Here is a 24,560-nt window from a genome sequence, read left to right as displayed (position 1 = left end):
GTATATTATTGGTATATTTTTTTATTTTAAATTTCAATATATTTTTAATAACTTTTTTTATGATAAATCTTTTTTATTGCTTTTTCCAAAGTCATACATTGTTTAATTTCATTTTGAACTCTTTAATGGCTAATACGAAATTGAATGCGTTCAAAAATTTTAAGGGATAGTTATCCTAAATAACGAATAAGCGCTTTATTGGAAAAATGTTTAATATCAAAATTCGTATATTATTTATAAATTTAATAAAAAATTATATTCAATAATTTTTAATTAACTTTTTTATATCGTCAAAAATTTATTTACAATAATAGTTTTTTACTTGGAAAATAATCTGAAGAACTACAGCAGCTAATAACTAGTTATTAAAATCTACCATATTGTGAATGTTCCTGGTTAAATACATAATCCGAAAATAAAATCCTTGATCTCTTCCTCGTTTCATGTTTCTTAATTATGCCATTGTTTGATACTTCAGGCCACAGTGGGCATAATTTTAGTAAATACACCGGTATTAACATTTCCATTGGCACTTATGGTCAAAGTTACATTTTCCTCTTTTTTTTTTAATTGTAAACAGCACAGATACGAAAAAATAGCAATTTTTTCTTATAAAAACATATCAAAATGAAAAGAGTAACCTTATCACATGGGTAATTCACTATTTAATAAGTGAAGACAATTACAAAAATTTAACATAATTTCCTACAATTTTTTCTACAAGATTGTGCATTTCTTTATAGAATATTTTTTTACTGCTATTTTACTTTAATTTAAAATTTCATTGACAAATGAATAACTAATTTCATTTTTAATTTTTCTGTTTAATAGGAGCTGTTCTTTTAGGAAAGAAATTTAAAATACCAACTATGAACCGGAGCTTACAGACAAATCACCTTCATTCTTCAACCGAGTTCTTAATGTTCCTCTAGTTATTTGATAATTGAGTAAAGAAATCATTAAAATTAAAGTATTTTTAATAAGATATTTTCGATTTTATAAACAAGATAAATAAAATTCTTTAAGCAAATGTGATCTTCGAAACGTGATTCAAGCAACACAAATAACTATCATTTCACCAACCTTGAATTAGATTATTGTTTTCAAATGGTTAAAACAGCTTATTGTAGGAATACTTATTAACAAGAAATTAAGTTTTCAAACCAAAGTTAGGAAACTTTGACATGAATTTGATCATTAGGACAGTTCTGCAATTAAATTAAATTTTAAAATCTATTCTTTAATTCTCAGCTCCTAGAAAATTAAACAAATGACTAAAAGTTAAGGAATTTTCAGTAGAATCACAAGCAGAATTTAACCATCCGAAGTTCTGAACTTTCGAACTATGACATTTATTGATTTTTTCTCGTCAAACAACTGGAAAATAATGAAGAATTTCTGTGCTAGTATGTCCATCTTTGCAAAAAAGACACCTTTACTCTAATATGAACACCAGAGCAGTTTTGTCTGACGTTACACTCACCCTCTCTTCCCATCATCTTAAAATTGAGTTATGCCTCCCAGACGGTGGACGAAATCCTTTATTTTCCTCCCCCATTCCTTAAAAAGTCACGTGGCTCTCTTTTTACCCATCATTCATCGCGCGGCGGAGACTTCACAAAGCGCGCGCTGTTCCCCCTTTTTCCACTTCTTTTCTCCGCAAAACTTCTGTGACTGAGTGGCAAGAGGAAAAAGAACTGCACCCTGGCGGTCGTCAGTTTTGTGTTGTTGTGTGTGGGTCCGGCCTTCTCGCTATGGTGACGACCGGATGACCCGGAGAGCATGTGTCCGGTCAGACAAGACCGATCACTCCCTCATGTCCGGTTGCTCGCGGTCCGGCCAGGGCGAGATTCGCGTCGCCTTCATCGAGCTTTTCGATTTAGGTGGACGTTTCGACGCGCGGAAGAAAAGCCGCGATCGCGGGAGAGATGAGGGGGATGACGACTGCAGGAGAGATTCCACCTCGAGTGCAAAAGTAGGCCTGATTGATGGTAAAACAAGTAGGAAAAATCGGCAAAAAGACGCGGCCTGCAGGAAGAGGCAGCAAGTGGTGAATAACTTCTTGGAGAGACCAAGAGGATGGAAAGCCATAACTTACCATCTGTCACTGTAAGTTTCTAAAACAGCTTCTTTTATTGGCATGAGTGTTGGTAAACCCTAAACCAACCTTATGAAATTCTTAGTGGTTACTCGAAAGTAAAAAGTATATTTTTGCGTTTACCTTATAGCTTCAGCTGGATTACCTTATAGCTTCACATGAAAACAAGTAACAATACTGATGACATAATGATAATTCACATATAATTTCTAAGAAGACAAGCCATTCATTTCATTGAAGACAAATCTAACAAATTGCTTCCTGGATTGTAGATATTCATAAAAGAGTTAAGTTGGGTAGTAAAAATATTAATCAGAATTTTAATAACTTAAAAATCAATCTAGGGCAGTAATATATAAATAACGTGATAATTTTACTAATCTGGGATAATATTTGTAAATAGTGAGATATGAATATCTTTGTGTTTATCTTTGTGTGCTAGTATTCTTTATGTTAAATTTGTTAAATAAATCTTAAAGCATAAAAGGCAGCGACTCGTGCAATCAACACAGATAAAAGCAAGACCAATAAATCAAGCCAAAAAGATAATTATGAGGTTTCTGACTTAAGGTTCCTTTTTTATTATTTAGATTAATTATCTCAAACTTAAAAATGCAATAGATATGTAAAAAAAAATACATTGCCTTATTTTATCTTATGAGTCAATAGGACTATTGAAGCTAGTGAACAAATAAATTATGTTGTCTAATGTACTAGACGAAAATTCGGCATTCAGAAAACGCAGACGACAATCAAAATGATGCATGAAACTCAAAACATTTTAGAAATAATTTAATTTTAACATGTACAGTTATTTTTAATGTATAAATATTTTGATTAATTTAAATGAATTTTGATGAAAATTGCGTCACATTCCATAAATTTAGAATATTTTTGCATTCTGTTGAAATTGTGTTTATAATTTACGGTAATAAAAATAAAACGTTAACTATAATTTATTTATATCATAAACAATTCATCCCTTCAATTATACTCTAAATACATTAGTATGATTTCTCATGTTTTATAAAAATACATTCTCAATTGCGTAATTCTTAAAGAAATGCTCGAAACATTGACATAATTTAAAGTGAAACTAAAATAAAAGTATTATTGAAAAATTGTCATTATGTTAATTATTTAATTCAAAAGCCTGATTTTATCCAAAAAGTTTCGCTTATTTAAATCAAAAATAAAATGTCTACCTTCTTTCGATTTAATCATGTGATTTTTGTCAAAGTTCTTAAAGTTTTTAAAGTTTTCAATTTCAAGAAAAGTTTAAACTTTGAAAAAATTGTTTAGATGACACATAAAATAATGTTGAATAATGTAATTCTTTTTTAAAAAATTTTTGATATACTTCTTTATACACAAATTGATTCGATTTTTTTCATTCTTAAGTAATTATCTTTATTGGATTTTTCTAAATCTCATTTGAATGAAATCACTATAACTATTAAACTAGAAATCGAAAGTTTTCTCAGAGAAAATAATGATCCTATTATACACCTGAAATAAATTGTATGAGAAATAGACGATATTGTTTCTATTCTTCGAATTTAAATTTTTAAAATTTCTTTAAGATTCTTTTTTGTTTCATATTAGCAATTTACAAAGATGTAGTGGATTGATTTTTCTTCTGCTTTTAGCATTCTAATTATGTATAGTTATTAGCATATTATATTCTCGTCCGATTGATGAGAAGTTGAAAATTCCAAAATAAGTCTTTATCGAAAAATTATTCTATATCTTGATAAAAATTTTACAGAAATATATGGCATGAAAAAATGCAGAACGTTTTTAAAGAAAAAGTTTTAAAATCAAATTATAGACAAAAGCATTGTCAACATCATGTCTCTTGCGCCATAAAACTTCAAACAATCCAATAGACAAAAAAAATAATTCAGAAGAGTAACATTATCATAAATTTTATTTAACATGATTTAGTTGATGCTTATCAAGATAAAATTTTATAATATACTTTTCGATTAGAAATGGTGTATTATAATGAAGTCCGTATTCGAAAATGTTATTTTCATATTTTTATTTAAAAAATTATTTACGAATTAATTAATTAAATTTAATTTCTATCCAGAAAGAATGGTGTCATATAATAATGAATTTTAAAGTAAATAAATAATTATGAAATCCCGTAATGTCTTTTTAAAGAATTATAAAGTAAGGATTGAGATGTAAGGATGAGATAATATCAAACTTTAGAAAAACTCTTTTCAAAAAAATAATTTATCTAGGAACTTTGTTCTTTTACTAATTTACTGACATAATTTTTTTTTATTTAATTAAGTGTAGATGAGGTTTCTTGTTAAATTCAACCAATTTTCAAATCAAGTTAAATCGAATTCAAATTTATTATTATTTTTTTAATTTTTCAGTTATTTGAAGTTTACATTCTAATTTCAATATTGTTTCTATCAGTTCTGTTTCTTACCTAGAATGTAATCCAGATATTAAACGATATAAAAAAAAATTTAAGAGAAATTGTTAAATCTTTTCTAACATTTACTTTATTCATGTCTTGCATATTTATTTTTTCCTGTTGCGAATTTCAATATGATAATTTTACTGCAAAGGTCTCAAAGGAATCAATAATTTTTAATTACTATAATTTTTTTTCATAATTTGAATTTTTCATTTATACTACTAAAAACTGTTTTTAATAATTTGGAATAATGGTAAGGATTTTGAATTTAAGTACTCTCGTCTTTATTTATACAGCAATTAAATCAAATACAACGACAAAAAAATCACTCGTTTGTTACAGCCTTTTATAACAATATGATGAAATTAATAAAAATAACTTAATTTTCATTCAGTTTTCAATGATTTCATTGAAAAAAATTGATTTAGAACGAAATTTCCACTTTTATAGGTTTAAATCGTACAAAATCATAATTTAAAAAATTCGTAATCAGAAACAATTTTCTATGCTCATTTAATATTTTAGGATTTGTAAATTAATAGCAAAATATTTTATTTCTATTGCTTTGGAAAATTTAGAGAGCGATTTCAATTTTGTGACTCTCTCCTTCTATGTAAAATTATCATATATTTATTCCATTCAATTTACGCTAAAAAAATAATAATCTGCCGTCTAATTTGTTTATATCTGAAAATTTTCTTTAAAAAGAATAATTTTAAAAAATCTGCAATAAAATCTTTCAATTTTTTTTTCAGAATCTGATTATTTTTATATATTTCAGAGAAATCAAAATTAAAATATTTTTGGTCTTCTTCACGAAACCTAATAATATTAATTAATTCATTGAATAAGTTCTAAAGCCATATATTTACTGAGCTATACGAATTTTAGAAATCCGAGATATACGAATTTTTGGAATTAGGATTTTTTAAGAAATTCAAGCAACTAGTGAAGATTATTTTAATTTGAGGTAATGAAAGCATTTCTTGAGAACTGATAATGTCAAAATTCGAAATTATTTATTTTTAAAGCATCTAAGAGTAATACATTAATCTACTCTACTTAAAAATTTAGTTAATTAATATTTTAATTCTTTTCACCTCCCATAAACAAATGGAATTTTCTCAAAATCTCTGAATTTGATATTCTTCAATTTGTAAATGAATTTTCTTCAAAAACTTTTCCTAGCTTTATAAACTCAAATTAATTCCCATATTTCATCCTAGCGTAGATATTCCATTAAATACTTGAATCCCAGTAATTTATAGTAACATATTTACAAATAAACTGTTTATCATAAATTTTGCTAACTTTTTAAGAAAAATATTTTTTACCCTTATTTTATAATTTAATCTTTCATATTAAATAATTTTATGACATCTTTTGCACCCTCCTTTCATATCATACTGGCCCCACATCATAATTAATTTGCTGAATAATTTAAGTCTGTTTCTCTAAAATCTTCGTTTCTTCTTAAAAACTTTAACAGAATTTTTTTTATACAGTCCCCTTTAAAAGAACCGGTGCTAAGTAGTGGTATTTTTATGAGAAGTCCAAAGCAGTTTGTCTCGGACAACATCATCAATAATGCTGTTTTCCGCAGTTCTTCCATAATTTTCATTTGCCTTTCTGAAAACTTCTTCCGCCACCAAGATGAAATATTTAACCATTTCCAGTATAACTACACATTTTTTTACTTCTCCGACCCACTTAACTACTATTAGTTTCTTCTTGCATTTAGCAAAATGAATTTAATACAATTTTTCTGACATTAATAACGTGAGGAGTTATTTTCTTACTTACTAAATAATTACTTTTATATTTGTATCAATATTTTTGTATTCTTGTGAATTTCATATTTTTATGAGTTGAGACAGCAAGTTTTTTATACCCTCTTAAGGTATTTTCACTATCTTTTATTTGTAATCAAAACTATTATTTTCTAAAAACTGGTTTTCTTGCCAGTAACTGTTCATTTAAATTTTGGAATTTGGATAAAAAGTAAACATATAAATGTTTATTCAAGATAAAAAGAGATAAGTTTTCAATTCTTCTCTCTATGATGTCATAGTATATTGAATTAAGTATTTAGATTATTTTTTTATTCTGAAGAATTTAAACACAAAATAATATTACAAATAGAGACTCTCATTTTGATAAAATTATGCTTACACAACTGGACAAACATTGGTTTTTAATGCAATACGTAGGATGTCCCAAGAAAATTATACATTAACTCTATAATGACGATCTGGACAGTCTCGAGCTACCATATATACGCAAGATCACTAAAAGATGAATAGGTAAAGATCACTAAAAGATGAATTTTCGTAGGTAAAAACTTAAGGATTGTTCATGCATATAAAAGTGAGATATTTTCACAATATACTGTAGGATTGCAAAATTAAAGTGGTACCTCTACAAAAGATTCTTGGTCAGTAAATTAAATCAATAATAATAATAATAATTCACCTGATAAAATGTTCACCATAAGAAAATTGTGTATTGTTAATTTATGCTGTTGTGAATATAATAGTATACAAATTCACAGTAGCCAAAAAAATGCAGTTGAAGGCGAATTATCATTAGAGATTGTCTGCAGAATGACAGATGCAATGTAAGAAAGGACGAAGTATATTCAACATGTATTGGGAATATTTCATAAGATGGCTGTTACTTGATATGCCTTTGATTTACACATATTGAGGAATTTGATAACCCTCTTTTTATTGTATTTAAAAATTAAAATAGCATACGATCAGTTAGGTAATTCGATTCATAGACATAACTCAAGGCAGAGAACGTCGAAAATTAAGTGTTTACAGGATTTTCCATCTGAAACAATACAATTTTGCTAGCAACTTTTCATGTAACTTCATTGTTGCGCTGTTGAAAATTCCTTTTCTATTAAACATGTGTTGTGTGTACATTTTGTGTGTTTATCTTTTTCTTTTATTTAATTCCTTGACAAAGAAACCGTTTATAGTCGTCTTATTTATATGCCCCATGAAGCTTATAAACGTCTCGGAATATACTGTATGTATTACACCCACTAGATCATCATTTTCTTCACCCACGCATTAAGATACATCAAACAATAAATTTTCAAATATTGAGTGGCTAAAAATTAACCTCCTTATTCGGATATATCTGCAACTAAAACTTATAAATGAAATCAAATCTGATTTCCTATACTAATTGATACTGATACATATACTGATTTCATAATGAAATCAAATCTGATTTCATTCCAAATCTGATTTCAAATTATGGTGGATATGGGGAGACGAGTTGTGCAAAACTATTTCCTGACAAGCGCTATCATGCGCATATTATTAGTAAATTTTCACAATCCAAGTAGAATAGATATATTTCTAAATCGTACTTGACAGCAGTGCCACTTATTTATCTGAAAAAGAAGAATGCTAACAATCAATCCACAGTTATTTTCTTGGTTGCTGATTTGTACTTAATAGGTTTCTTATCTTGGCTGAATGCTCCTTTGCTTGTAAAATATTATGAAAGGAATTTTTTTTTCTTCTCAAAATTATTATTTATATTTTACCGAATTAGTATCGTCTGTATCTTCCAGTGTTGGTGCAAAATTTACTTTCATTTCGGTCACTAATTTTAGTTGTCAGTACCTTCAAAATAATTTTATTCCCACTCAGTATATCCAATTCAAATAATAGTGCATATTTTAGAGTCGTTAATGAACTAGAGTTCATGAAAAATTTTAATTTGCTTTATAACTTTAGATTTTTTATAACTATTCTACATTGTATTTTCACAAAATTACAGAAAGAATAAAATGAAAATCTTCCTTCACTCAAAATTCATTTGCCTAATACAATTTCGTAATTAGAAGACAAATAAATACACCAAACGATATTTAAAAATGCAAATGCTGAATTTAGTCAAAATAATCATCTAGTTATTTTTGATTTCATAATATATCTTCATCTGCGTAATACTTTTGATATTCCTAGTTTGAGTCATGAAGAGATTTTCCTTGGTTTTGCTTATATTTTGCCTAACAATGTGAAATAATAGCAAACAAATATTACCTCGGCCTTTACATGAATATTTTAGGTCCTGTTATGTTTGTATTAAAAATGATTATTTTTCAAGTAACCCATTGTATTTTTACAGCTTTAATTGGGCAAAATAAAATTCGCATCGTTAGTAGTAAATCCAGACAGCTCATAATAAATTATGATCATACAAAACGTAGTAAAAGTAATGTGAATCATTATGTTATGATAACAATTTTTTTATTTTCTAAATTATATATTTCTGCTTATAGATTGTATTCGTAAATTTTCTTGCATTTGAAAATAGCAAATTTCTTATAGATCCTACAGTTATTTTCAAAATTCTAGCTTCAGGTAATATTCTCGTAATCATTTATTTCATGTTTATTTGATAACTCCTTTATAAAAAAAATACTTTAGAAAATGGTCTGTAAAATATTAGATTTAAAGACCACTTGAAGAAAACAATTTACTGAAATTTTAAGGTCGGAAAACTGTACGTATACGTCCAAAATTGATCATGTTTGTTAAATTATATATTCATCTTTCCTTTTTATATGAAAGTTGCTTATTATTTTATAATATATAAAATGAAAAAAATGGCAAGAATATAGAACACACTTTAATTGAGTCTGCAGTTTTTCAGTATACTGATCTCTATTGAGAATAAAAACTTAAGGCCTTTGAGTTTAGGTCAGCAGTCGAATGTACCTTTGCTAGTAAGATTGCTCGAATCCTCATAAGAAGAGCAATATTGTTCCTTTTTATGTATTTCTTTTGTTACGAGAGATAAAAGACAATAAAATTTATTAACTCTAAGATTTGAACAAAAATAATGAAAGCATTAAAAGGAAGACTTAAAATAATTGGCCAAATAGGTAAACCAATGTATTTACATATAGAACTTTAAATTGCTATATTTTTATATTTACCGAGGCTACCACTGTCTAGATGTCTCCTATAATCAAAACATCTATAAAGAAGACATTTTCATTTTATATTAATAAGATAAATGTACAAGTTCTTCATAAGGTCCTGGATGCGGCACCTATTTCAAGCCCCATTTCACCAAAATGGGCACGTAGCAAATAAACTATGACATTTAGAGTCATACATTTTCGTCACTAATTTGTTACGAATGTTCGGACAATTGTTGTCGGTTTAGGCGTTGTTCTCATCATTTAACCATATGAAAGCAATGTTCCAAAATAGCTCTCATTCCTTAATAAATTTATCAGGAGTGGCTTCCAATTAGACAGCTGCTTATGCAGCTGAATTGAGAAAAAGGCGTACAAAAGTAAACTTAAAATATTAGTTACTTAGTTGCCACATGAATAAATCTATAAAAATTTTAAATTATATATTATAAAATATTAGGATAATATTAAGACTTCATCAAGTGAAATTTGTTAGGTACCTAAAGATTTGATTACACTCACTTTGTCAGTGCAGTATTTATAAATACTGTAATAACTAATGATTTATCTGTTTAAACATAAATGTTTATGACCGTGAATATCATATAGTCATTGTAAATAATTGAAAATGACATTTAATAAATTTTCACAAAATGAGTAAAATAAAATAAATAATCTAAGATAAATCATTAACATATTGTTTAAGTTTAAAATGTTAAAACGTATCGAACCTTAACAGACCAGTTTATTCAAAGATGGTTTTGAAAATGCCCACTGCTTACGGCAGCAAATTGTCTAAATCCACCGCTGTAATTTATCATAACTTGTCACATGTCAAATCTCGAGCCAAGTTTATCTTGGCATCCATTGCGCATCTTTGAAGTGAAAGAAATGAGTTCACGTCACTGCATTGTATAAGGCAATATGTATTTAAATGTCACTTGACGTTTGAATTAACTTTTATCATGTGAATTGATGGTATTTCCGAACCACTTTTTTGCATTGAACAGAATTAACTATTTATACATTGAATAATAAATACATTCCTCGAAGGAGAAATTTAAAGAAATAGCATCTAACATATTGATATTCCCAAGTATTAAGCAATTATTCTTAAGTAATGAATATAGTATTAATATTTCTCTAATAATAATAATAATTCTAACATTAATGAATATAGTATTAAGAATCTGAGTATTCATATATCTCAAGTAATTACCAATTATTATTCTAAAAAATTTATAGAAGTGAAATGTACGCAAATTTCTTCCTTATATTTACTTTAAGAATGGAAAAAAAAATGAGATTGAATTATTGGAAACTGTCAACACCAATTTATTGTTAGACAGCTAAAAATATAAAAAAGGAATGATGTATGTCAATATAATCAAGACTGCGTGACAGAAAAATGATAATTATTTTAATGCTAATAATCATATTCATCACCGAAAAATATTCTAGAAGAATGATAAATGATGAATATAAAGCAGAATAACATATTTAAGAATATCTAGAGGAATAGAAAGAATGTTTTTTTTTTCAATTTATGCCTTCCTTCATTAGTTGGCAATATATTTTCCAATAGAAATTAAGAAAAATCATCAGTGGGAAAAAGATTATCATCCCAGCAAACTTTACTTAAATTTCTTGCATATTTTTATAATAAGAATGGAAAAACAAGACTGAATTTTAATTCTGGAAACTGTCTACACCAATTTATTGTTAGAGAGCTAAAAATATAAAAAGGAATGATGTATTTCAATATAATCAAGCCGATAATTGTGATAGAAACAGAAATTTGATGATGATTGTTTTGATGCTAATGACCACATACAACACCGAATATTATTCTAAAAGAATGGTGCAGCAATGGCTGCAAAGCAACGTAGCAGATTTATGGATACCTAGAAAATAGAAAGAATTCTTTTCTGTTTTCTATTTATGCTTTCCTTTATTAGTTACCAATATATTTGCCAACAGAAATTAAGAAAAAACACCAGAGGAAGAAAAAAATTACCATTTCAGAAGAAGCAATGAATTACTGTCTACAGATCAGCATTTACAAATTGCCTAAGATTGTTTTGCAAAAGGAAAAGGCTATTATAATTTCTACTCAGTTTTTGAAACCATAAAATAATTTAATGATGTCTCTGTAAACAGATTTCTAGAATGATAAGAATGAAAACAACTATTGACACTCTACCTATAACTGGATTCTCCGACCCGCCCGGAGACACACGGCAAAATCTGAATGACCGGACCACCGCAACAGCAACACTGGCGGGAAATATAGTTCAGTCCTAAGAGCCATCACCGGCCATGGTATAATCCTTCCCTTCGGATGTATGCCCTGCCATCGATGGGAGGCAGCCGATCCCTACCTTTTTCTGCACCCACTAAGGTGGCGAGAACCAACCACCATAGCAGAAACTTTTCTTTCTCAATTACGAGGTGCACCTCCCTCCCCGAGTCGGAGCTATTGACACTGAACAGAAACTGCTCGCAAATTGTTATTTAAAACAGAGAACTACTTCAGATTTATTTTTAGGAAGGAAGATAGCTAGTTAGATTACTAAAATAGATATTTATTTATTTTCCTACGTTTCTCCAAAGATTTTATATTAATTATGATTTTCTAAAATCACTGATGATGAATTATTACACATTAATGTTTGAAATTTCAGTCCCCAAAAGGCATACAACTGACTGCATTCTAGAAAAGTATGAATGGAAAGTGCAAATTCCAATCAGCGTTTATAATTTCAAAATGAGCTTTAATATATTTATATTTTCAGGTTACGAAAATTTAATTATATATGTTATGATTGAGAACAACTTTGTTAACGTTATGTTTTTCAAAAAGGACTGACGAAGAATTAAAAATAATTGTGTCTATCAATCATTAATATTTGATTTGAAAATTTCAGTCTTAAAGAGAGAGAAAATTGAAGCACTTCTGGAATAAAACATACAAATTCTAAGCATCTTTTATAATTTCTGAGTATCTTTTAATGCAATCGATGCCAATTTTTCGCATGTTAAGGAAAGTTAATACATATTTATATGGTAAAACTGTTGCATTGAAAACTAGAGCGAAACAAAACCAAATTATCATCATATTGAAATAAGCATCACAATTTATAAATATTAAAAGCGAACAATTTAACAATTCAAAATAAGGCAGTTAAATCTATTTTTCGATTTGTTCTAGTTTTGAGAGAAAACAAGTTTTGCATGTTAATGTGCTATTTATGTTAGTTTAGGTTAATTATATTAATATCTCATTTTAAAGCATCAGTAGGACTATTTTGAGTCGACCCTCGTAAGTCTGAAACATGATCAGAATACGAGGACACTTGGACAGCCCTCTCCCCAAGCTTTCGCACTATATTAGTGGAAGTACATTTAGTTTCAACAGATTTAAACAGAGACCTTACCATCAGCCCACTTCGTCCTATATGATGTTACATAACTCAGTTTAGCATATATTTTGATTAAATTTTTAGTTCACAATATCGAAATTATATTACACAATAAAGATTATTTTTTTCATTATTCTATTCAAAGATTGTATGGGATAATTTTATCACTTTATAAATAATGACTTTTTATTCCCATTAAAATCATTTGGATAAAAGGTTTTCAAACACATTCATTTAACGATTTATTTCATGCTTGTAAAAATTAAAGTTTGTAATCCTTTTTACATTTATTTCATAACGCTCTACAGTTGTAAAATTTTATATACTAATGTATTCTCCATAACTCTACACTATCGTAATATTTATAGAACTTAAACTGTCATTTAGGCGAAAGGTTCCATAAAATATCGAACAAGTGGCCTAACTTATACAGAATTTAATAAGAGATTTTTTTGAAATTACAAGATATTTAATTAATATTAAAATAAAATAATAATTAGAATATAAAAATCTCTCATTTTTAGCACATTAATAAAGCTGCGTTTTTCAGGGTTGTTTTTATCGATTCAAAATAATTTAAGGAAAGAGCTTTATTTAAATACTATTATTTCTATCTAGAAAAAAAATATTTGCCATATAATTTCCGGTTTAAGTAAAGATAAGAGTTTAAGAGGTATCTTGCTGTCGCATTTCTAACTAAAATTTAACTTTTAATTTGTAGAAAGTGTAGAAAAAAATTAGGATTTTCTTGACTGTGCCTCATAGTTTTAAATTTCATGAAACGAGAGGCATTTTTATTTTCAGTACCGCTTCTTCGAAACTCAAAGTTCACTAATTTATCTAAAATAACTACCACTCATTAAAAAAACTTAATATGTTATTGAATTAGTTAACAGTGAAAAAATTGAACCCTGTTTCCAGAAAATTATAAGACCATTTTGATATATATTATCTATTTAGTTTCTGAATATTTAAAAACTTGTTATCTATTGATAAAATGTATATTTTATATATTCCAGTATGTACTTAATTTTACTCCAAATCCAATTTAATAAATCCCATAACAAGAATACTTATATTTTTTATGTAATATATTTTCTGCAAGGAAAAAATCAAATTGGTAATAAGTTTGTTATTAAAAATATATTTAATAAGATATTTGTAGATATATTGGATAGTAAATTGAAAAATCTCCTTAAAAGAACTTCATTATAATATAGGATATTACTTAAATTAAAAATACAGGGTTATTCTAAAAGATAAAATAGAATTAAAATATTTATTTCTAATGAAATATAATAGATAAAAATATTTACGATATATCATTGATTAGAAGAAAGTTTAAATTTTTGTTTTATATATTTGAATAATTATGCGACAAACGACGTTGTTGTTGGTTGCTTTTACAAAAACTGAATCCATTGTTGCAATGTGGTGTGCATTTCATTGTAAGCTCCAGAATGAGCAGTCTTATCATGAACAAATTTACAACTGGTACAAGAAATTCGTAGAAAAAGGTTGCATTTGCAAAAGGTCAAAGGTTTCCATCGGCTATCCTCGCACATGAGATGAAAATGCTGGGCACATCCAAACTGTTTCCAAACAGAGCCCTAACTATGGGACTAATTAAAGGACAGTGTGATTTTATACTTTTCAAGATCGGGAGATCGTATTTTTACAGCAGTGATTTCAATAATTAGGGACACTACTACATATGTAACAAGATATAAATTTCCAGTTTGATATTTTCGAATAAAAAATGGAGCTCATGCTGACCGTATGATATAAGATTTTGTACTTTCTTCTGTCCAGTAATGTGAAGTCATTTTCTCTACTTAATATGCTGTCTTTCCGGATTTACAATGAAATGCATGCTACACTGCAACGGTGCACGCAAACAGCAACAAACACACAGCATCGTAAAAAGGCAACAGCTCTTTTTCGCCAAAAATTATTCCAATACATGAAATAAAAATTTGAACTTTCTTCTATCTAGTTATGTATCGTATGTTTCTATCTATTATCGTTCGTTAGAAATGAATATTTTAAACCTGATCAGCGTCTTCTAATAACTCTATATAACTGCTAAGGTAAAGTCTTTAAAGCAAGAAAAGAAAGAATTTGCTTCTATTTTTCAATTAGAGTTTTTCTTTTATTTACATTTGCTTGATTTTTTTTTATGTTAAGCAATTCAATCTGATGGGAAAATGCGATTTTGTCTATTGAAAACGTATTTTACTTTCGATTTCAATATTTTAATTTAGAATGTATGATGAACCTAAAGAATTGAAAAAATAATTCAGGGAAATGTATTAACGAGTTTTCTGATTTGTTGTAAGCAAACACTGTGAACCTCTCGATACCCCACTATTTCGAAAATCAAGTAATAACTAGGGATTGCAATACCGGTATACCTGGATACCGAATACCGGTATTTTGAGCCATTTATACAATTTTGTAATACCGGTATTCACAAGTTTAAATACCGGTTTTTCGGTATTTACTAGAAATTTTTAAAACTGTCTCCACTATATGTTCAGGGATCGCCAACATAGCAAAATAGTATACGTTTTTGTTTTTATGTCTCCTTAACGGACGAAATTAATTAACTAATTAATGGATTCATTAATTGCTTAAATCTAAATTAGCGAAACAAGGATTATCCCTGAAAGAAGAAATTTTATTCATAATGACTGATGGAGCAACAGTTATGAAAAAAGTTGGAAAGTTGATTGGTGCAAATCAGCAATTGTGCTATGCTCATTTAATTCAGTTAGGAATAATAGATGTATTATACCAAAAAAATAAAGAACAGAAGAATCACAATACTGTGGATATAGAAACTTCGGATTCCAATTTTGAAGAGAGTAAGAGTGAGAGTGATATTGACAATGAAGATAATAACAATGTAATTGTTGAAGAAGTTATTCCTAATGAGGATGAAATATTAACACATCAAGAATTGCTTCCTATAATTTATAAAGTTCGAAAAATTGTTAAGATATTTAAACGTTCCTCTATAAAAAAATGACATATTATTAAAAAACATACTAACTGAAAATAAAACAGAATATATGTTAATATTAGATTTTAAAACACGTTGGCACCGTTTACTCCTAACAGCACACATCACACTAGAACAGCACACATCACTATCTGAAGATTATATATTACATTCAAAAATCACACAGAAGAAAGGCATATCGAAATAGAAAATGTCTTATGGTATTTACATAATTATAATAATTTTGAAAATGGAAATGAAAAAGAAAAGAAAATAACAAATTCAAATCAGATTAAGTTTATAGTAAATTTTCTTAAAATTTTTTACCCTCAAACCTATCCACATTCAAAAGAATTCTGTTCAGTTATCGAAGATTATGATGACACTAATGTCGATAGTGAAAAGGAATTGTCTCTTGAACAAAAATTAGAATTAGCGATAAATAAGAAAATTTCAACGAACCAAAATGCAATACAGAAATCAGCTATATCCAAAGCCATCCGATAAGAAATCGATTTATTTGAAGATGAGGGATTTAGAGGTAAATACTTGGAAAAAGTATATCACGCATTGCTTACAGTACCACTAACTATCGTAGATGCCGAAAGAGCGTTTTCGACAACTAGTAATTTTTGCACAAAATTACTTTTCAGGCTTAATGACAGCACAATTGATGCAATATGTTTTTTAAGATCACATTTCAAAAATTTTTAATAGTACCATAGACTGAATAGTGATATTTACACTTTTTTGTGATTTAAATAAATAAGTTGTTCCTTTACTTTTTTGTGATTCTTTATATACTGTTATAATTTTTAAGTTACAAATTATTTTTTGTGATATTTACCCTTTCTAATAAAACTGGCAAATAAAACAAAGAAACACCTTTGTTTTCTTTCTTTTTCTAAAATTTCTAATACCGGTATTAAAACCGGTATCCCGGTATTAAGATCTAAAAAATACCGAAAACTAATATTGTAATTTTGGTCCGGTGTTCCAATCCCTAGTAATAACGAAGTAGTATCAATTTCTTCGCATTTTTATTGCCAGTGTTCCTTGTTTTTAAGTCCCTGTAATCAATTAAATAAAAAAAAGCATTTTATTTAAACTGCAAAATCAAATTTAATTAGTAATTTTTTAATATAAAAATATGTATTGACAAAAACATAGGGAATAAAAGAAATGTAAATAAATACGCTGTAAATTTCCCGATACCCTTCTATTTCAAATACCAGGTTCTAACTACTCTTGAATTGACTATTAAATAAAAAGCATTAGAATCCTTCAATTTTGTTGTCAACTTTTCTTGTTTATAATTCTCTTTAATCAATTAAATTAAAAATAGAATTTTATTCTGATTACAAAATTAAATTTAATTAGTATTTTTTATTATAAATAATGTATCGACAAAAAGTAAGGAATAAGGAAATCGTGCCATCAATAACTGAAAAGTTGAATTTGGTAAGAGAAAATTACAAGCAATTCTCTCTGCTAAAATTTGGTATTTTCAAGATATTCTCTTGACATTATTATTGAAACCAACAGGAGCTTTCTCATAAACTTAATGTGACATTATTTTGCGATTTTTCCTGTTAAGTGTCTTCATCCCCTGAATGTATAGAGGCGTGGCAAAGTTCTCAAACGCGATTCATCCATCCATCTTCTACATGTAGAGACACAACATACTTGTAGAGACACTTTTGTATTTCCTAGTATAATAAAGAAAAACGAGCATGAGTTTTGTACGATTTCCTCTGGTCTATTGAAGTGTAGATTTTTATACAAATCTACCATCTGGCTCACAAGACAGCATACCAAAAACTCCATTTATTTAAATGGTTGTGTTTTTGAGTTATTGCATACGGTTATACCAGTGATTGGTAAATCGCGTCTCATGAGCTAAATGTGGCTATCGAGTCACTATTATTATATTATTTTTCACTTAATTAAGATGAAACTCACTCAAAGAGAAAGCTAATTAAATGAATAAAAATATATGTACCTATAAAATTTAAGTTTAAAAGATGTGGCTTTCTAAAGAGTTTTCATTCATTAAACTGTTGATAATTGGCTCTGTTGACTAATGAGTTGGCCGATCACTGGATTATATAAAACGATAAATATTCACCCGATTGATATCTGAAATTCATAATGACAACAAAAACAGAAGTTTAAGTGTCCTGAAATTTTAAAAAAAAATTGCTCGCAGAAAAAGAGTTGTGAATCTCTTTCCTCAGATTGCTGGTATGCATTAATATTATTTTGTGCTTTATGTTTAACCCTTATCGTGGCAAGATTGCTTTTTTGAAGAAAAGAAAAAAAATGTATATAGGTAGCTTCTTTACGTATGTATTATTTATATTTTATTTATTTATTATTAAAAATTATTTTATAGTGGTAGTATATTTTTATAAAGTTGTATGTATGGTATACTATACAAAATGAGCATAAGGGTTAACTTCGTTATAGTAAAGGCAATAAGGATTCAATGTGGAACAGTGCATCTTCGTTTTGGCTCAAATGTTTCAAAATTTTACAATTTCAATAGAAAGAACCATTTTTTAAAAAATTTAGATCTTTATGGTTTTGATTTAGGGATTAGGAATCACTAACTGTCTACTCCGACCCGCCCTAAGGCACAAGGATAAACTAAATTACCGGATCGCAGCGGCTGGGCAGGAACTGTGGTTGAGTCCTAAGGGCCATCACCGGCCACGGTACAGCCCTTCTCTTGGGAAGTGAATCCCTTAATTGATGGGAGGCAGTCAACCCCCACCTCTCTCTGTAACAACAAGAGTGGAGAGAACCAACCACAAGGGGAGACTCAAATAACATCTAATTTCAGTATTGGGTAGTAACATAATTCTAAAACAAATTATTGCTTTATAATTCTGTACTTGATTCCATTACCGGACGTTTCTCATATTCATTTTTGAGGTGCCCTCCAGTCACATAGGAATAAACAGATAGTTTTTCTCTTTGCATATTTTATACAAATATTGATACACGCCAGGGTTCATGATTACAGGTAGCTTACTTTCGCTTATCAAATCTGATATTTGCGTGTAGAATTCACATGTCAAATTTCATATCTCGAACTTTTTTTTATATTTTTGAGCTCTCATGTTCAAACAAACAAACAGAACTCTAAAATAAAATGTATTTTCTGAAAATCAAGATAGGAAATATGCGGATTCATCAGAAACACAAGACTAAATCTTTTGACTTGTAGAATTCTTTCTCTTTTCAATTTCCGTGTATGAAACAATATAATCTCACATCCTCTTGACTACTTCTTTTAAATAATTATAGATTAACTGCTGAAGATTTTTGACATTTAAAATTTATTTTGGTGGTAAATGTTTAGATGGAAAAACCTTTAAGTTGCCGTTCAATATCGACAAAGCTGCAAGCTTTCTTTAAAATATTATCTTTCCGGCGCTGGTATTTTTCCGACAATACATATTTTAAGCGAAAATTCTCACCAAACAAAATAATCCTTCTCTAAGCAGGTTTATTTCTATATTTTTTTTTCTTTTTGTTTGCGAAGGTGAAGGTTCGAACCCTTGGTGTTGACGGAAAGGTTTATTTTTAACTGTTGGATGTCTCTTGTGTTCTCGAGTCCAGCTCTAACTGCTCCAGTGTAAATATAGGATTTGCGTTCGAGTTGGGCGAGGGGACCTATTTTTACTGAAATATTCAAAGATGAAAAAGAAAAGGCACATTTCTCACATGTTGCTTCGAATATTGCCTGGTGTTTCCTTTAAAGTTACAAACACTTCAGTTATTGAAATATAAAAGGAGCATTGTTCAATTTATGTTATTTTTGTTGCTAAATATTGGTTACCAAAAATAAAAGAAGTTATTTTGAGGTTCTGAATTATTACCTTCAAATGCCATGTTCTTTAAAGTACTTAAGAAATAATGATTCTTGCAATTTTTATGAGCAACTTTTCGCTGATTTAGTCATGATTTTTGAGATTATACAATTATAAGTTCTCAATGAAAATACAATATTTTGATACTTTCAGAGCTTTGGTAATAAATAATATTTGTTACCAAAATTAATAAAATAGGTTTTGAAATGTAAATTATTGTCTTGAAATGCTTCATGTATGTATAGTAATTATGTAGCAAATCTTAATGTAATTTCTATGATCGATTTTTCGCTAATTTGTCAATGAATTTTGAAATTGTACTATTAAGAGTTTTCAATGAATATATGATATTCTAATATTTTTTAGAGATTTGGCAATTAATAATGTTTGTCACCAAAATTGATTTTAAAGTGTAAATTATTAACTTTAAGTTATTCATGTTGTAAAGATGTGATTTTTATAACGATAGATTTTTCACTAATTTGTTTTGAAATTTTGTACTATCGTGTTCCTGATGAAAATATGATCAGATTTTAATTATTAGAAAGCGAATCAATTGTAGTTAAAATTTTATTTCATACAAGTACAAAATTTTGGAACAGAATTTCAGAAAAATTAGTAGCATCATATTAATAACCAGCCACTTTTGCCAACAAGCGGATTCCAAGAGAGCAATGCTTGCTAAAAACTACAATTGAATATTTTATACAACTTGATCTTAAAGTTTTCCTTAGCAAATATTTTAAACTTCAAACTTTGACAGTCTGTTTTGTTCACTGCCATAAAATAATAAATTATTATTTCTAAAATTTCATAACTTAAAATTTAATATTTAATTTATAATGAAAATTCAACTAACAAAATTAAACTTTATTACTATATACAGTAAAATTGCGTATTTTTTAAGAAGATGCCTTAAAGAGAAAACTACCTGAAATATAATATAGAAATGAGGCTATGATGAATTTTATATGAAGAATATTACTAAAAATTAGTCGAAATTCAAACATGATTAAAATTAAAGTTTGCTTAAAACATTTCTGTCGGCGCTTCGCGTGTTTCTATTTATGCCTTAAAGTTTTTCTTTTGAAATCAGAATTTTTGAAATACATGTTACTTTTTAGTATAGTAATAAAAACATGTTATAAAAACTTTATTTTTGGCTTTACGCCTTCACGTCGTCTAACATTAAAGTTTTAGTTTAAAGTTTTATTTCCTTTGCTCTCGTAGAGAGTAAATTTTTCTCTTTATTTCATTGTCAGTTACATCATACATTCCATTAAAGAGTTGAGAAAATGAATATTTTGTCGCGTTATATTAAATAATATTTATTTAAAATAAATATCATCTAAAAAAGGACTATAACATTATTTAGTTTTAATATTTTACATTTTTAATATGTAAAGCATTACGTTCACATATGTATTACATTTACATAATATATGCAAACATTACATATATTATATTACATTTTCATATGTATTGGTATTAAGAAATATTTGTTTGTTCTAAGTAATACAAGAAAACAAATAACAAGTGATACATAATTAAGTAATACATGAGCGAATCTGGAAAATGTTGTTATATACTTAAACGGGAACCAAATTTTTACATTAATTATTGTATTTGACAAAAACTGATTGTTAATGCAGGATTTGATTTGAAATTATAAGTTGTATACATTGATTCTTATTGTTATTTTTTTATTCGTGTCAGAAACTTTTTTGTTCTATGATTATCAAAAAAGTAATTCTTTACCTTTTATATAATTTTTTACTCCTTTATAACATATATAAACGAGGTCGTAGAGAATAATTATAATTTTTACCATATTAAAAATAATTGTCATGAAAAAGTTTTTAAAAACAACAATGAATTAGTAAAAGGTCTTCACAATAAATTTGAAAAATTTGACGTGCATAATATTATGTCATAACTCATAATATCAAAGAAAGCAATTATAGATTGAACTTAATTAGGTAAATTGTAGTGCAAAGGTGTGTGCTTTTATGCAAGCACAGTTGCGTTTCATATTGTAATTACGCTCTTTTGAGGTTATTGACTTAAATATTTATATGACTGCATTGTTTTGATATAGTGGTAGTTTCTATAGCAATGCACCAACAGAAATTCATTTCTCATTTCATTTCATAATGTCGAATGTTTTCTAATGAATGGTGAATAGAAGTTTTAAAGGAAATTTAAATTTTAGCATTTTGAAATCATTTTCTAATACAGCAGCTATATCTAGTAGTTATGGATACACATTATAAGGGACTGAAAATCAAAACAAAATATTTTTGATATTTTTAATTCAAAATAATAAGATTTAAATCTCCCACCTAAAACATTTGCCGTAACCATAACAACTTTACTGTAGGGAAAATAGGTGCAAATATGAAAATTGCAGTTAACCGATTATATCTGATTTATTATATTTGTACTAAATAAGAAAAAATATTTTATTTATTATGCTTTTGCGGTTATATTCTTAAAATAAACACTTTTTTTATTAACATTTTTCCGATAAGCCTGCTTCACTTAGAGTGCTCATGTTAATGCTAGAAACAGTCAAAATTAGGCCTTCAAAATCACTGTTCAGTCCCTAAATTCTAAGATATGGCAGTCTCGAAACACTCAAAATACAAAAGTTGTTCGTCTTAATAAGGCTCTATTTTGGCCAATTGGATTTATTTTTTTATCTTCAATATAAAGAAAGTTATAGCGAAATGAAAATTTTAACACTCCACCATTTCAACCCCTTTACGAACTCGTCCGAGATTTTTTCAGTTCTAACAACATATTCCAAGCCAGTTAAAATACAAACAAAATTGTAAAATTGTTCTAGTTATCTTGTTCAAAATATAACATTAGGAAAGCGTTTTTTTATATTGACTTTTGAGCGAAGGGTGGTTTTTGGTTTTAAGGCCCAGGATCAGTGTAAAACTGAAGAAATTCTCCCGAAGTCTTGTCATGAGAATCCTTGCAATAGGTATTCTTCCTATAGGAATCTACCTAAAATGATAATGCATTGTTCAAATGCAGTGTTTTGACAAACAAAGAACTTTTTTATAATTAATCTTATGTTATTTCTATTCATCTGTTTTATTAAGGGTTTAGCCGGTTGGCATTTCCAGTTATATACTAACTTGATGTTCTATATTCTACCATCCTTGTCAGATTGTAAGCTTAATTTGTAGCCTTCTTGTCCGCGGTATTTATTAATAATTTGTAATTATGCAATGTAACCAACTTGAAACATTAAGAATTAGGTAGCATTGAATATTTTATCGCCATTATTTAATGGCATGAAGATACCATTAAATAATAATGTAAAATTTTAAATGTTTGAAGCGGACTGTGTGTAAGACGTCTATCCATTCTAAGATGTAAAATTCTTTGATCGTTGATGTTTTATTTTTTCCTGTATGCCGTTGAAATTATATTTAAACGTGCATTTTTAATTATTCCACATTCTGCAAATTGCGTTTGTGAATCATGAAAAAAAAGTATAAAATTGTGTTATGTTATGTCTGAAGAATAGCAATGTTGTAAATGCTTACGAGAAGACTGTAGTAAGAGTAGTAAAATAATAGTTACCTGAGAATGATATCCGCTTTTTTGAAGTAAAACTGCAACTAACTTATAATTAAATTTATTAAGATTTTTCTTAACTTGAAATGACAACTGCTTCGGTCTTTTTATAGTGATATTTGATTCATTTCAACAAATATTTCTAAATAAAGCACAGTATGCATAAAAGTGAAATAAAATACTGTTTTCTAAAGAAAAAAAAAAGATATAGAAGAAAAAATAACTGTTCTTCAAATATTTCTAATAATATTTATGTTTTTCAATGCCAATTTGCCGAAAAATAAAAGCATTGCATTTATTTTATCATTTTATGCATTTTAATGTAATACACGAATTTCAGTTCGATTCTTTTTTTTTATTTTTGCTTTATTTATATAGATATTACCGAAGAAAGAGTAAAACTTTCAGGTGATATAAGTTGGGGCTATGTTTATTAAAAGTAAAGACTGGATATTTTAGTCTTTTTTTTTCAAAATAAATTATATCGAGAAATGCAATGTGATTACTTCCTTTTTTCACTTTACATAAAGTTTGAAAAAAATATTATTTTGAAATACAAGAAGTCCGAGTTTTTGATACATGAGAGCAAAGTAACTTTTGGAATAAATTTATGTATTCACTTGTGACATAATGACATTTCATATTTTTATTGGAATTCATTATGTCTTTTTTTTTTCATGGTATGTTTTGCAAAGATCTTCAGATACTTTCATTCTAATTACTTGAAATATGTATCAGAAATCATTAAGGATATAAAAATAACATAAGCTTTTTTGAAGTCTGCTTTAATAAAATGGGTATTTTCATTCAATAGAATCAAAACTTTTGAGTTTTCTGAAATCCAATTATGTATTTCTATGATCCATGTATGAAAGTAAGAGTTAGTAAGTTATTAAGAACACTTTGAATATATAACTTTTTTTTAAATTATTAATTATAGCTATAACTGTTCTTAATCTATTTGTAAGATGCACAGATTTGTACTATATTCTGAAATATTTGTATAGAAAAGCGAGGTTACCTAATTTACAATATATGAAACATATGCTTTATTTGAGAATTTGTAACTTATTTTGCATTTATCAACTATATTTATCCATTATGTTTAACACTGCTATAAATCTATAAAATCTTTTTTATGCATGGGAGTTGCACTAGTGAAAAGAGAGTTTT

General features: G+C 27.6%; 1 protein-coding gene across 1 annotated transcript in view; it reads left to right on the top strand.

Moving 5' to 3' along the window:
* Positions 1 to 1,700: 1,700 nt before the first annotated feature.
* Positions 1,701 to 24,560, top strand: part of LOC129969275 (potassium voltage-gated channel subfamily KQT member 4-like) — a 355,767-nt gene continuing 332,907 nt past the window's right edge. The window contains exon 1 of the mRNA XM_056083765.1: positions 1,701 to 2,109. Within this exon, the coding sequence (XP_055939740.1) occupies positions 1,769 to 2,109 (341 nt within the window). The 5' untranslated portion in view covers positions 1,701 to 1,768. The remainder of the gene's footprint in view (positions 2,110 to 24,560) is intronic.

This window comes from Argiope bruennichi, chromosome 5 (genome assembly GCF_947563725.1).
Source record: "Argiope bruennichi chromosome 5, qqArgBrue1.1, whole genome shotgun sequence".
In the NCBI taxonomy this organism is placed as follows: Eukaryota; Metazoa; Arthropoda; class Arachnida; order Araneae; family Araneidae; genus Argiope; species Argiope bruennichi.
The sequence above is the reverse complement of the archived record's forward strand: the minus strand, read 5'-3'. Positions and strand labels throughout refer to the sequence as shown.